The sequence below is a fragment of the Triticum dicoccoides genome, chromosome 2B, assembly GCF_002162155.2.
Source record: "Triticum dicoccoides isolate Atlit2015 ecotype Zavitan chromosome 2B, WEW_v2.0, whole genome shotgun sequence".
In the NCBI taxonomy this organism is placed as follows: Eukaryota; Viridiplantae; Streptophyta; class Magnoliopsida; order Poales; family Poaceae; genus Triticum; species Triticum dicoccoides.
The window spans coordinates 175,104,025-175,119,302 of NC_041383.1; the positions used below are offsets into that span (position 1 = coordinate 175,104,025).

General features: G+C 46.9%; 1 protein-coding gene across 2 annotated transcripts; it reads right to left on the bottom strand.

The window, feature by feature from the left end:
• Nucleotides 1-2,004: 2,004 nt before the first annotated feature.
• LOC119362881 (probable glucomannan 4-beta-mannosyltransferase 7) lies at nt 2,005-7,376 on the bottom strand. Of its 2 annotated transcripts, XM_037628151.1 has the most exons (10): nt 7,170-7,376; nt 6,690-7,054; nt 6,417-6,515; nt 4,119-4,371; nt 3,512-3,622; nt 3,264-3,400; nt 3,068-3,181; nt 2,787-2,986; nt 2,499-2,690; nt 2,005-2,414 (listed from the first exon to the last, which is right to left on the bottom strand). In XM_037628151.1, the coding sequence occupies exons 1-10, from the start codon at nt 7,276-7,278 to the stop codon at nt 2,249-2,251; spliced, it is 1,746 nt and encodes a 581-aa protein (XP_037484048.1). In that variant the 5' UTR covers nt 7,279-7,376; the 3' UTR covers nt 2,005-2,248. The 2 variants fall into 2 exon arrangements, with proteins under 2 accessions (XP_037484048.1, XP_037484049.1); XM_037628152.1 differs by lacking the exon at nt 2,005-2,414 and having other exon boundaries at nt 2,561-2,690; nt 2,783-2,986.
• Nucleotides 7,377-15,278: the final 7,902 nt, after the last annotated feature.

A 15,278-nucleotide genomic window follows, 5' to 3' on the forward strand; every position in this document is an offset into this window, starting at 1 on the left:
GCGGCAGGTTCGCGTAAGGATATGGCACCAACACGCCATGTTCCAGAAGTATTGGCAGCGGTGTACCAACACGTAGAGGCGAAATCATGACTCTGCCGACTCAAGGTGACTTATCTGTTCTCATAGTCATCGATACAATGTACGCTCGCAACCATTGAATAAATTGTACAGAAGACCAAACCAAGAAAATTCAACGAGGCTGTGGAACAACTCACATGCGCCAACCATAGATTGAGTGGATTATCCTAATGATGAGCAAATGATCTTAATGACAAGCGGTCAGTGAGATGATGTTGCTCCTGCATCCTGTGATGATTGGTGATATAGCGTATTAGGGTTTATAGGTTATGAAACATCTATATATCAGAGGAAAACGACACGATTGAGCCTAATCAGAGCACTAATCGAACGGCATGACTGGACGCTGTCTGTACTAGCTTCCAGACCTGGACGCAGTTAGCAATAGAGTCCAGCCTGGATGTTGTTATTCTTGGCGTCCTTCCTATTTTTACAATTTTCACCGGCCTGTTATCAGTTTCAGAATTACAGAATTACCATTTACTATTAATAAAAAAATCGGCCTTTTTTCCATCTACCTATCAGTGGTGGATCCTTCTAAGTTGGTTACCATGACTACCGATTAACTAACTTCACCTCTAAATTTCCTACCATAAGGACACTTAATCACGCCAAATGTCGGGATCAGCCTCTCCAGACACCTTTAACCATCCAATGATGGTCACCTAATTTGTTTGAACAAGTGCGTACGTCCAAAATCCTCCAAACCGAACAACGAGGCGACGTTCTCAAGGCCCCTCAGCCTCCATTGCTCCCTCCAACATCAAGTTGGATCCCATCTCCTAAGACACAAGAGGAGCAGAATCCGCCAAGTTTGATCGCACCAAGAGATCCCACCCAGAGGAGATAAATTATTGATGCATCTCTATGACACAAACTTGAAAGGTATCTAAAACTTTTACATATTAGCCAAGTTATGGTCTTGGTAATGTTTCTGTTCATGAGGATTAGGCAACTGGATACATGATTTTAGACAACTGTATGGTTGATTGTGGGTAACCGGATACATGGTTTTAGACAACTGTATGGTTGATTATGGACAACTGGATACATGGTTTTACAGAATTGTATGGTTGATTGTGGGCAAGTGGATACATGGTTTTAGGCAACAGTATCGTTGATTGTGGGCAACCGGATACATGGTTTTAGACAACTGTATGGTTGATCATGGGCAACCGGATATATGGTTTTAGACAACTGTATGGTTGATTGTGGCAACTGGATACATGGTTTTAGGCAACAGTATCATTGATTGTAGGCATGTGAGGCAGCTTATAATGACTTCTCGTTGATAGGCAATCATAATAGACAAACTAAGAAGTTGTTTTTCTATAGCACTAAAGTTGCCTTTTTAGCACCCAAAGTTGCTCAAAACAGAAAGTTTGTCGAAACACATCCATATGGGATCTACTTTTGAAGAACTCGTCGCGAGAAACCCAACGGTGAAAGCAAATCTGAATTCCCATACTTGAATCAAAAGGTTATGGCTTTTTAAAATTTTATTATGCCCCAATAAATGCATGTACATGTCCTTTCTTGACTGATTTGTGTAAAGTTGGTAGCGTCGATGAGATCACGAACAGATACTTTCCTTTCTTGTAGTGCAATGATGACACAGAATGCTAATTACTCCCTCCGTTTTTAAATATTTGTTTTTCTAGAGATTTCAAATGGACTACCATATACGAATGTATATAGACATATTTTAAAGTGTAGATTCACTCATTTTGCTCCGTATATAGTCACTTGTTGAAATCTCTAGAAAGACAAATATTTAGGAACGGAGAAAGTACTATTTTTATAGGGTGAGTTTTTTGTCGTGTACTGCATGCGCTCGCAACACCCAAATAGCGCAGCTGCACTTTGAAGCATTTAGGACAGGTACTTCTTTTGCTTATTAGCGCTCCACAGACACACACACACACAAATCCAAACACATTACATTTCCTGTAGAGTACATGACAAATGGTGTTGAATTACAAGGCATACAAACCCTATTGCCCCCACCACATTGTACGAGAAAGCATCACCCAAAGACCAGAGTATGATATGGAAACTGTTGTTAGTTGAACAATCAAGTTTATGCATCTAAGGCTATCATCTGAAATGTTTGAAACTCTTACACCCATAAACAAACTGTATAACAGCACTTGGTACAGTTTAGTTGTTGTCATTGACAGCAACTGCAAGTGCCAGTGAAGTTTAGCCCTAGACATACAAATGCTAGTCCTTGGAGATAGAGATTAAAATAGTAGCTAGTCTTGCCAGGGAATACAAGGTTGTACGATGCACAGAAGAAAAGAAACGCCGAAAATACAATCTCGCGAAAATTAACCCTGCAAGAAAAAAATGATGATGTCAGTTACAGTCTAGCGTATATGGTCTGAATGCTCATAGACTTGACTAAGATGTTGGTTTACCTGTCTCTTAATCTTTTCCTTGTTTTCTGTAACAAGGGAACTTCGCTATCTTCAAAATTGTTCCCTGTTTTCTTTGTCACGACCCACTCGTTAAACTCTGATAATTCGAATAGACCAGAGAGGGCAGCTCTCATGCGATGCATTGTCATCACACTCTCGAACAAAATCCAAAATGGCAGAATGTGTAAATTTCTGCAGAGATGGTTTTAAGGACGTTAAGTTTTTAGTATGTGGAGAAGCGGAGACAGTAATCAAATTGTAGCTGAAAGCACTTCTTGAGAAACTTACTTTGGATGTCTAATGGCTGTGACCACTAAAAGTACTGTGGGAATATATGCGATGCCCCAGACTGGTAGGAATAGTTCTGGGATCATAACTGAGATTGGAAGTATGATATTGTAGAGAATACACGCGACAGTAGGGGCCACAACTCTCCGAACCAAGAAGAAGCTATAGAGCATATGGAACTTCTTGATGAGAGATACATCCTAATGAAACAACAATGGGATGAACTTCAGTTTTCTTTAAATATTTTTGTTTTAGAGCCCAACGAGGGAAGAAAACCCTACCTTCGCAGTCAAAATATCTTTTGCTACTTTTCGGAATAAATGTGCACCACCACAGGACCACCGGAATTGCTGTCGACAGTAGGCCTTGTAAGTGGATGGCAATTCACTCTTAACCTGCATTTTGCTTGCATAGTCAATTGATTGCATCAGACTATAATACTTTCAACAACATTGTTGTGGTATAAAATCCACTCACTCTGATATCCCCGACATATACAAATTTCCAACCCTTCAGGGTTGCTCGGACTGCCAAGTCCATGTCTTCAACTGTAGTGCGGTCCTTCCAACCTCCTGCCTCTTTGATGGCTGATGTACGCCACACTCCAGCGGTTCCTTGGTTTAAAACAGAAATTCCTTAAGACAATCATTTATTTTCTGATCTATGTTCTAAAGTTTTTTATTTTATTTTGTGGCTTAGAATCCGTAAGTTGTAAAGGTGTGTACCATTGAAGCTGAAGAAGGAAAAGGTTGCTGATCCTGCTTCTTGCTCAACTTTGAAATGGTAATCAAAGAACATCTTTTGTACCCTTGTCAACAGGCTCGCGGTGTCATTCACTGCAAAATTCTGTCAATTAAGAACCGATCAATTCAATCGGAGCAAATAAAACGCTATCATGTCTGTGGAGTGGTACATTAGCACTATTTTGCAAGCCAAATTTCTGGGAACTGTTTTGGTACTTTGTTTCTGGCACCACATGACCGATAAGACAGGATAAGCAGAACACGATTTAGATGTTCATGAAATGCAAAGAGACGGTTCTTTTGTGCAACCAGAAAAGTGAGTTTTTTTGTCCTGACTTTCTCGCCTTAGTTTTCTAGAAAGTGCTTCCGTGCATTTTCGAATGAGGTCAGGGAATGGTCATACCATTCCTATGTAGTGAACTGGTGATGTGATAAAATATTTAAAGCATATACGACAAGTGCACACATATAGGACAAAAGAAAAATTATAGTTCAGTTTTCATTTCATGATCTATTGAAAACTGTCTTGTGATAGACCTGTAGCTGGAAGGAGGAATGCTCCAGAGCTGATAGTAAATGGAGTACTTACCGAACGACCACCGAGCTTGAACAAGAGCAACTTCTGGATTGTGCACGAAGAACGGCACTGTTCTGAGAAGGAAGTCTGGTTCAGGCTGGAAATCAGCATCAAATATGGCAACATATTCACACTGCTTGGCATAGTCACATTCCATTCCCTTCTTCAGGGCTCCTGCTTTAAACCCCTTCCGGCTGCTTCTCGTGGCATACTTGATGTTCAGACCCTTGACCGCCCAACTTTCACATTCAAGCTCCACCAAGTTCTGCAGAAACAAGTAACCAATCAGCATAGATGCTCTAGATTGCATATAAGAATATCGATATCCTGTTCTAGCAGCATATCTTAGCATGTCATTTTGTTATTGCCCTGTGAAGTCTGATCACAGAGGAACTTGAGCTTGGTAACTCAGAAGTCTTGTAAGTGGGAAAAAGGAAAGGATGAACTAACTTTTCAACCACTTGTTAGCATGTTCCTTGAATGTCTCCGCTTGCAATTGGAGAACTTCCTTCTCAAGCAAGGTTTAGTTTTGTTGCTATGCCATCACAAATGGTCTTTATTGTCACTGGATGGCATTATACAAATCCAATGGGATAATACAGATCTGAATGTCACTGTTAACGTGAGGTCAACCTGCTTACTACACTAACAGACTTTTGTTTGGGAGGCCACCCCCGCTTTATCTAAAGGTACATGTGCACGCCAATCAGTCTTTCTACCACATCCCACTAAACCGACCTGTCGATTGGAATATAATCTTCAGTTCGGCCAATCTGCAACTAAAAAGAGACGAGAAGGTCTGATACCCCATGTATGCATCGCTATATTGCATAAACTTTTCTACTGAAATAGGCTTCACATTTTCCCCCAAAACGAACCTTTATGGAATATCAAATGATTTATCTTAGTCAATTGTATGGTGTGCAACAATCTGAATGTTCAAAAGAAGAGCAATTTGCAAGGAATACTACGGAGAGTGTCAGGTAAATGCCTTCGATCCAAAATAGAAGTCATAATTTTTGGCAGTTGGGAAAATCCCTCTCTTTGAGAAGAATATGCCCACCAATTATTGAACAATCTCTTCAGATCCATAGGTCCGAATAAAGATTGGACAAGTGGGCGGCCAGCAGGAGGGGGTCAGGGGCAGGGGCCTCCTGGTGTAGGGAAATATCAGGACTAAGTAAATGAGCTCATGTGGATGTATACTGTATAACACCCACCCATCTCGCCGGTAATCAGTATCAGGGTTAAACTTCAGGCCTGTGCAGAAGAGGAGTAACTTTTTTTTTTGAACTGAAGAGGAGTAACTTCTGGTAAAGTTTTGATGTTTAGTTCAGATTTACATACCAACACTTTACCAAGCAAAGTACCATTCTTCCAAACGGTCCTAGTTGGACCATGTTGCTGACTGACTGGAGTAGTGTCCAATGGTTATACTCCATGGCTTCTGGTGTGGTTAGATTCAGAAATTGTTGCACTGGCTGCATTTTGTGTGATGACCGGTGGACCCGTGGCATAAATATGTGTGGTTCTGGTTGGATGTCCAGGTCAGTGTGGAGCAACTGAAACATAAATGGGCAGGAAGCGCTATTTTCTGGCAATTGGACTGAAACTGTTTCCACCGGGAAATGAGCTGTTACAATTTCTCACTTGCATCATTATCATTACTTATACTGGCCGACATAGGTCCCCAGCACCCAGACAGTTGGGGCCCACATACTTTACCCATGTGATTGCAGGGCCCAGAATCCAGACGCGAGAGAATAATTATCATTTTCGCCCTGCTCCGGTGACAACTTGCGAAGTTCTGACAGTGAAAGGAAACCCAGTGACAATGCTACGTCTAGTTCTCTCGATGCCAGACGTTGAAGGAGCTTTCATCCAAATAACCCCGTATATAGAAGCCTACGATTAAACTGAAAGAAAAAGAAAATCTCGACACCCACCTAACTAAGAATAAGTTGCATGCTCCTATGACAGTTAGTCTTGTCTGGTATCAAAACTTTTGACTTCTTTGCTGTAGTATCACAAATAGGATAGGTCTAAATTCATATTTCCTTTCTTAGCAGCAGCAGCAGCAGCAGCAGGTTGAAGTCTCACTTATTTGAGGAGGACCATACTATAGAGCTAGATAGGTGAGTGTTCAGGTTCACCACTTCTCCTAAAATAAAATAGGCAAGTTGCAACAGACATGGTTGTAATGTACTAATGCAGTAATGCGGTATGGGGGCAGTCGTGCTAAAATAAATAGTAGTAGTATCGTTCAGCAGAATGAAATCCAGCCATGCAACAGGAGGAGTTAAAGTCTACCTTGATAAACGGATCGGTGGAGTCGTCCAGCACTTGGACGATTATCCTGTCCTTTGGCCACTGGAGCTCACATGCCGCGCCTATCGACAGCTTGTACACCTACGCACACAGCTCGACCGCACGAAATAAATTAGCAAGACGCACAAATATTATAAACCTCGCAAAAGAACAAAGAGATCGATAATAGATCCAACACAATCAGCTAAAAAGAATTTGTTTTGGTGTTCTGGACATCACCAAAAAAAGAGATAATGGGTAAGAAATTGTGATCACCTCCAGCTCATTGTACATGGGTATCTGCACGAGGACCATGGGGTAGTGGGCGCCCCCCTTCTCCTCGTCGTCGCCGGCGAGGGGCTCCCACTTGAACCGCCACTCGGGGCGCCAGCCGACGGCCTTGACGCCGAGGCTGACCACGCAGTTGTACAGGGCCTCCACCACCAGCATCACCGACATGACCATGCACGCCCAGACGGCCACCTGCAGCGCCGGCGCGATCACCCGGCCCCGCACCCGCACCCACAGCTCGTACACCTCCGCCAGCGACACGCCCCCCGCCGCCGACGAGGAGGAGGAGGAGCCATCGAAGATGCCGATGAACCACGAGATGGTCTCCTGGAAGTCCACCCGCCCGCCCACTGCGAGAGGAGAGAGAAAAAGAGCAATGATGGCCCGAGAAATCAGATCACGTCACGTGCGCCCCGGCGCGGGGCGCGAGGGAGAAAGAAGCGAGAGGGAGAGAGAGTAATGTACCGGCGAGCGGGTGGCTGAAGTCGACGGCGCCGGTGGAGACGGCGGAGAATAGGGCCGCGGCGGCGGCGAGGGCGAACAGGAGAGCGCCGCCGATTTCTGCAGCCTCCATGGGCGACGGAGGGGAGGGGCGGGGGCAGAGAAGAAGAGTTGCGACTGGTCGACTCGAGCCCAAATGGGGGCGTTTTCCTTAGGTCTACACCAGCGTGTGTACTTCTTTTGATAGGCTTCCTTCGGTGTACTACGTGCTTTATATATCTCGTGCAAGTGGGCACACTTTTGCTATCACTCCCCCAACTATTAAATCGGAGACATAGCATTTGATATTTGAGAACAATTTCGCCACGAACTTGCCACTAAACTTTGAGTAAACATAGCATTTGGGTCGTGCTAATATATATAGTTTAATTTATTTTCTTCCATACATCACTACCTAAAAGATCGGAAACGCTTCGTTTCAGCTGGCGGATCACACGATCGTCCGCTGCCTCCTCCATACGACGCTTGTCTTTACTTGCCTGTTTCTGCCAAAAAAAGGAAAAATCTGAAACATCATTGGTATTGCAAAAATTTATTTGGCAACAACGTCCATGTTGCAAACAGTGAAGGCGAAAAAAAAAACTGCATTTGTTTTATGGACCATCATCTGTGCTGTAAAAATTTCTTCTTCAACAACACCCATATTGCAAAAAAATGAGGAAGAAAATAATATTAAATTATTTTCAGCAAAATCAACTATGCTGTAAAAATTTCTTCCGCAACAACACCCATTGTTGCAAAAAATGTGATGACGAAAAGAATTATTAAATTATTTTCTGCAATATCATCTATGTTGCAAAAATTCCTTCCACAAACAACACCCGTGTTGCAAAAAAGTGAAGATGAAAAAAAGTTCTGCAACATCACATATGTTGAAAAGGTTTCTCCCGTGTTTCAAAGAAGTGAAGATGAAAAAAAGTTATGCAACATGACATATGTTGAAAAAGGTTTCTGCAATGGGTGAGAATTGTGTTGGACGCTTGATAGCGTCAGATCTAACGGCTGCCGAGGCGACGGGTATTTTAGAAAGATCTGCCGGCCGATGCATAGCACGCACCTTAAAAGATTGACAACGTTCATGAAAAACAATATCAACATCTATGATGGTAGTTCAACATCAGTAGAGACACCGTGAAACATGCTTTCTAATCAATACTCTTTGTTTTGCATCATAAATGTTGATATTTTTTTGTATAAAGTATAAACTTATCCAAACTTCAAAATGAAAAACTTTAACAATAGTTGTTAAAGTTAGTAAAGTTAATTTAACACCATGGGAATACTTTTTCTGATAGATTAAACTTTTGTCGACATATGCAATCAAAGCTACTAAATTTAGCTGTTTATTTCCTCAAGAGGAATGCATTTACATAGACATATAATATTTCTCATGATTCATATGAAAAAGGAACATCACGAGAGTGACTAATTATAGAACGACCTCTTGAGGTCACACCACAAGCTAACTTTGAACACACAAAAAGCAAACTCTAGACGACCCGTTTGGAATTTCTCTCCAATATGAGACAGATAAAAGGAACGGCCGTAACTCTACATAGGGTTCTTAATGACTCCTTTTTTAGTAAATTCCATTGTTACCCCCAAGATCCGCCTTTGTGACGGACATTACCCATTGAAAAACAAATCTCGCAATCATACTCTCATTGGTGCACTTTGGTGCCACATTTTATTTCTTTTTTTACCCCCAAGATTCGCCTTTGTGGAAGGTATGCACTGGCCTTCTCCTCTATTTAGTCATCGAACGAGGCTCTTTGTCTTCTTAGTTAGGTTTAGGGTTTTAGGAGGGTTGAGCAGGGTAAAATTAGGGGTCCTATTGTTTGATTTGCTGTCGTTTTTTGTTCTCAAGTGTTTTAATCCGTCGATCGCTGGAATGTATTTGCCTTTTTTTGAATCAGTGGACCCAACATAGATTTTAAACGTCGGATTGCACATAGGGGGAGAGTTTGTTCGAATTGGTCCTTGCCTGGACTATGTCGATGGGGATGTGCCCTATGCAGAAATTGAGAGGGACGAGTTGTCCTTACAAGAGTTCAAAGGCTGCTGTCGGTGTCAAAACCGGCGGATCTCGGGTAGGGGGTCCCGAACTGTGCGTCTAGGCAGATGGTAACAGGAGACAAGGGACACGATGTTTTTACCCAGGTTCGGGCCCTCTTGATGGAGGTAAACCCCTACGTCCTGCTCGATTAATATTGATGATATGGGTATTACAAGAGTGGATCTACCACGAGATCAAGGAGGCTAAACCCTAGAAGCTAGCCTATGGTATGATTGTTGTAATGGAGGTTATGTCCTACGGACTAAAGCCCTCCGGTTTATATAGACACCGGAGAGGGCTAGGGTTACACAGAGTCGGTTACAATGGTAGGAGATCTACATATCCGTATTGCCAAGCTTGCCTTCCACGCCAAGGAAAGTCCCATCCGGACACGGGACGGAGTCTTCAATATTGTATCTTCGTAGTCTTGGAGTCCGGCGGACGATGATAGTCCGGCTGTCCGGACACCCCCTAGTCCAGGACTCCCTCAGTAGCCCCTGAACCTGGCTTCAATGACGATGAGTCCGGCGCGCATAATGTTCGGCATTGCAAGGCGGGTTCCTCCTTTGAATAATCCAGAGAAGATTGTGAACATCCGGATAGTGTCCGGCTCTGCAAAATAAATTCCACGTTCCACCGTAGAGAGAATAATATATACACAAGTTCAATCTGCTGACGTATTTTGTGGCATGACGTCACACCACTACCAAGCCTTTACTTGAATCATTTTTTATTATACCACCTCAGCGCGTTTAGCGAAGCGGTTTCCTTGGCACGTCTTGTCGAAGCAGAGATCGTGTTCCCCTTATTCCGGGATTCTCATCAATACGGACGTGGGTAACCCAACCGCGCCATTGATGGTGGCGCTTGGGAGATAAGCGAGTTTTACCGGGCCGGTGGGGACGTATAGTCTTCGTCCGCCTATATAAGGGATAAGGATTCACCTTTTCACCTACGCCTTCTTCCTCCTTTGCTTATCCACCTCCGCGCACTCGAGCTCCAGCGCCCAAGTTCGCGCATCTCGTCTCAACCTTCTCCGACCATGTCCGGAGCGGGAGGCAAGTGGTTGGCCTCCACCGTTAAGGAGGAGCACATCACAAAGCTGCGCAGCGCTGGATACCTTTTCGGCGACATCGCGCACCGGCTGCCCGACGAGGGGCAGCTCATTCCCACCCCCGGGCCCCATGAGAGGGTCGTTTTCCTTCCCCACTTCCTCCGCGGACTGGGCTTTCCACTTCACCCCTTTGTCCGGGGGCTCATGTTCTACTACGGCCTGGATTTCCATGATCTGGCGCCGAACTTCATCCTCAACATCTCGGCGTTTATCGTCGTGTGCGAGGCCTTCCTCTGCATCCAGCCCCACTTCGGCTTGTGGCTCAAGACCTTCAACGTCAAGCCGAAGGTTGTGAAGGGTACGCAAGCGGAGTGCGGAGGCGCCATGTTGGGCAAGATGCCCAACGTCCTTTGGTTCGAAGGGGCCTTCGTGGAATCCGTCAAGGGGTGGCAATCGGGGTGGTTCTACATCACCGAGCCGCGCGAACCTACATGGGCGGTGGCCCTCGAGTTCAGATCGGGCATCCCTACGCAGCTCACCTCCTGGAAAGAGAAGGGCTTGATGTGGGGTAATTCGAAGGAGCTGACAGGACTCCAAGCCTGTATCCAGAAGCTGGTGAACAAGAAGCTCAGGCTGGTTGACATGGTCCAAGTCATGCTCGTTCGCCGGATTCTCCCATGCCAAGAACGGGCATTCAATCTGTGGGAGTTCAATCCGGAACAGCACCAGGCGCTGAGCGGGCTCTTCGACACAACGTGCGAAGGCGCCTGGAGGGTGTTGTTTAAGGGCGCCGAAGCCCCCGCATCCGCGACGGAAGATCGCGGATTCCACTCGCAGCGTCCAGCTGACGAGGTAAGTGATTCTACCCCTTTACGGGACACTTGTTGTCAATAGTTCGACCCTAAGCGGGTTTTAATCTCCCTTTTCCTTTGACAGGAATGGATGAAGAAGGCCGAGCAGCTCATCTGCCCGGCTCCCATGCCAGAAGACCCAGTGGACGCCCGTCTAGCGGGGCTGCTGGTTCCGGCACCGCACGTGGTGCCGGAGAAGAAGGCCAAGAAGGTGGCCACGGGTACTCGAAAGAGTTCCCATTTTCAGGTGTCCGACGACTCCGAGGAGGATTCCTCCCCCGAAAATGAGGAGGAAGAAGACTCTCTCCTAGAGGAGGGAGAGAGGAAGAGGAAGGCCTCGGTCCAAGAGGGGAAGAACTATTCCCCCAGACAGCTCTGCCAACACCAACGTTGGCGATGAAGAGTGGCCCTCGAGGGCCAGGCCTCAGGCGAGATCGTAAGCATCCGGATCCCTGAATAATCTGCAATTTCCTTTACGTCACATAGTGTCCTTCTAATGCCGCATACTGCCTATAGTCCGGCCGACGATGATCTCCCTGCTTCGTCGAGCGGGTCGTTGGCTGCGTCGGATGTGGAATCCATTCCGACCGCCTCCACCCCTCGCGCCGCTGAGGACGCCGAGGTGGGATCCCGGGAAGGGACCCATCAGGAGGAGGCTCCGGAGGCGCCGCAAGGCAGCCTCCCGGACTTTGCGCCGGACTCTACGACGGAACCTGCAGTGGTTCCAGAGTCCGGCAGGCGGCCCCTTCGGAAGAAGGGCAAGACTGTGACACCGGCGGCCCCTGTCCAACCGGAGGTGCCGGACAACTTGTTGGAGGCGCTCCAAGGCGCCTCCATTAAGGAAGAACACCACACTATTATGAGTGCGGTGATTCAGAAGGTTCAGCTCGCCAAGAGCGGGCTGACCGAAGCCTGCAGTAGCCTTCTAACAGGCTTTGAGATAAGAAGTTAAAATTATGTAATGTAATACCGCATAGACAGTAGCCCCTGATGCTCGGTTCGGTGTTCGGAAAGAAAAGCCGGATGGAGGATCTAAAAAGATATAGGCAGGGTTGCTAATAAATTATGTCAATATGGGTTTGCAGGCTGCGCTGCTAACCTCTGCCGCACTGACTACGGAGGTTGGTGCATTGAAGCAAGATCTCGAGCTGTCTGAGCGAGAGCTCGGCCATGCCAAGAGGCAGCTCGAGGACAAAGAAGGTGAGTAACACCACTTTGAATAATTACCTTACAGAAAAGGATTTAGGTTGCAAAAAATAACAAGGATAACATGGGCACTGCAGGGGCCACTAACGAGGTGGCGACCCTAAAGGAGGCCGTGTCCGCGGCCGAACGTAATGCGGCCGCGGAACGGGTAGAGCGAGAGAGGCAGGAGGCGCGGGTGGCGGAAGTGCGGCAAGAGCTCCAGGCTCTCATGGAGAAGCATGAGAGTTTGGAGCGCGACTCAAAGACTCGAGAGTCCGAGCTCGCCTCGGCTCTCGAAAGTGCCAAGTCCGCCAAGGCCGAGGCCCGTAAGGCCCTTTAGGAGGTTGAAGATGTGAAGAAGATAGCGGCGCCAAAGAAATTTTTCATGCAAAGCAAGCATATTAATGTAAACTACCTGACACTTACCCGAATTCGGAGCTCTCCAGGGGCGTTTGCAGATCTGCCGCGCAGTGTATCCGATGCCGCTGCATTTTACCGTGGCCAGAGGGGAGCTCAACGGAGAAGGTCTTCTGGTCTCAATACGCTGAGGCCGGCCATCCGGTGCCCCCTAGCGACCAGCTGAAACAGCTGGTCGAGCTCCACAAGGCGGCTGAGGAGGCCATGAAGGGCCTTATAGTCCGGCTGTGGCCTAGACAGGCCATGCCTGGGAGCTACTTCGGCCTCGTGCGGCGGCTGGTGGATGTCTGCCCCTGGGTGGAGGTCATCAAGCGCTCCGCCTGTATTGAAGGTGCTCGTCGGGCCCTTGCCCGCACAAAGGTGCACTGGGGCAGGCTGGATGCGGAGAAGCTTCTTACTGACCCGCCGCCAGAGGGCAAGGAGTATCGTACGCCCGAAATGTACTATAAGACTGTCCTGAAGGGTGCCCGCAATATTGCGGATGAGTGCCCCAGAGATGTAATTTTTGAGTAAACTCGCTATGTATTATCCTGTGCGCTGAAAACTTTGTTCATATGCGCTAAGCAACACTTGTTTAATTTAAAATATTACCTTCTGTGCGGCCGTTTATAAGATCTGAGAGATGGCAAGTCGTTGGCTTCAGCCCCCAAGCCGCGAGTGCTGGGGTGTTCGGGATAAACTTGAGCACTCTTGTTCCCATTTTTGGGTCCATCGAGGGAGGCACTCAACACAACGAACAAGGCAACCGGACTTATAATGCTTGAACACTCTCACTTAGCCATAGAATTCTATAATTTTAAATTTCGGCGAAGCCCCTAGTATTCGGAAGACCGAATTCGGGGCGCTATCCACGCCTTCGTCGGACATTATCTGGTACTTCGCTCGAAGCGGCATAAGTCTTTAGGGACCCGAAAAGACCTCTCGAACAGCGACCGGTCTCTCGCCTTATCATGCTAGTCAGTTTTAGCTTTCTCCACTGAGGTGCTCGCCCAGCTCAACCGGGGCGCAATCGCAGTGGTTCTCCCAGTGCCACCTTAGCCGACAGAACGGAACGTAAGGCACCAAAACGTGGGAGCCGGGCAAACCCAACTATTGACCCAATACATGATTCGGAGCCGATTCATATAATGCTATAAGTTCGGGGTGCCGCACTTGTGAAAATGTTTGGACTTATCACACCATAATGCGGGGAACATAAGCCCGTGGTGTATTCGGCCGTACCAAAATATACGGGTGCAAGATGTCATTTAATGAATATATATATATATAAAGTAATGTAATTACAGGCAAAAAGTGCTGCATTATTTATTGAAGGAAGTCTGCTATGAGTGCGGACTAATACAAATAGTGCGGTAAGCAAGGGTTTGGACTAATTAAACATGTCCCCCTCCAGGGGTGGGCTGCGGACTGGTGTATATAATCAAATTTAATGCTCGTAATGGAGACCACCTGAGTGTTCGTCGCAGCCTTCTTTCTTCCCTGGCAGTTGTATCGTGAGTTCGGCAGGTTCACCGCCGGACAGGGCCCCTGCTTAACGGAGTCCTGTGTATACAAAGAAGGAAAATAATAATAAAAAAGAGTGACACACTTGCGAGCCCCTGGTGTGGTCGAGCCGCACTCTGGGTCTATTATGGTCGTGCCCCTTCCCCTACGCCCATGGTATCTCCAAAGCGTAATGATGTACGCGGAGGGTTGTTCTTGCGATCATGCGAGGGCTGGGGTCAGGGCCGCATTGCTACGCGTGCTCGGATCATGTCAGGTGGTCTTGGTTGGTATTGCTTCGGGCGCGTTTGGCTGTATCCGGCCGTTTAACGGCCGGACTCAAAAATTGCCTTAAAAGGCTGCTCTGTACTTCTGCCGCGAGAGCCGCTGTATGTTCCTCCGTTCGGAGGGAGCGTTCCGTATTTCCATTGACCGTGATGACTCCACGAGGTCCTGGCATCTTGAGCTTGAGGTATGTGTAATGCGGCACCGCGTTGAACTTTGCAAACGCGGTTCATCCGAGCATAGCGTGATAGCCGCTACGGAACGGGACTATGTCGAAGATTAACTCCTCGCTCCAGAAATTGTCCGGGGATCCGAAGACCACTTCCAGTGTGACTGAGCCTGTACAATTGGCCTCAACACCTGGTATGACGCCTTTGAAGGTCGTCTTTGTAGGTTTAATCCTTGAGGGGTCTATGCCCATCTTGCGCACTGTGTCCTGATAAAGCAGGTTCAGGCTACTGCCGCCGTCCATCAGGACTCTCGTGAGGCGAAATCCATGGACGATTGGGTCTAAAACCAATGCGGCGAATCCGCCATGGCGGATGCTGGTCGGATGGTCTCTTCGATCGAAAGTGATCGGACAAGAGGACCATGGATTGAACTTCCGGGCGACTGGCTCCATCGCATATACGTCCCTTAGTGCACGCTTCCGTTCCCTCTTGGGTATATGAGTTGCGTATATCATGTTTACCGTCCGCACTTGCGGGGGGAAACCCTTCTGTCCTCTACTATTCGGCGGCCGG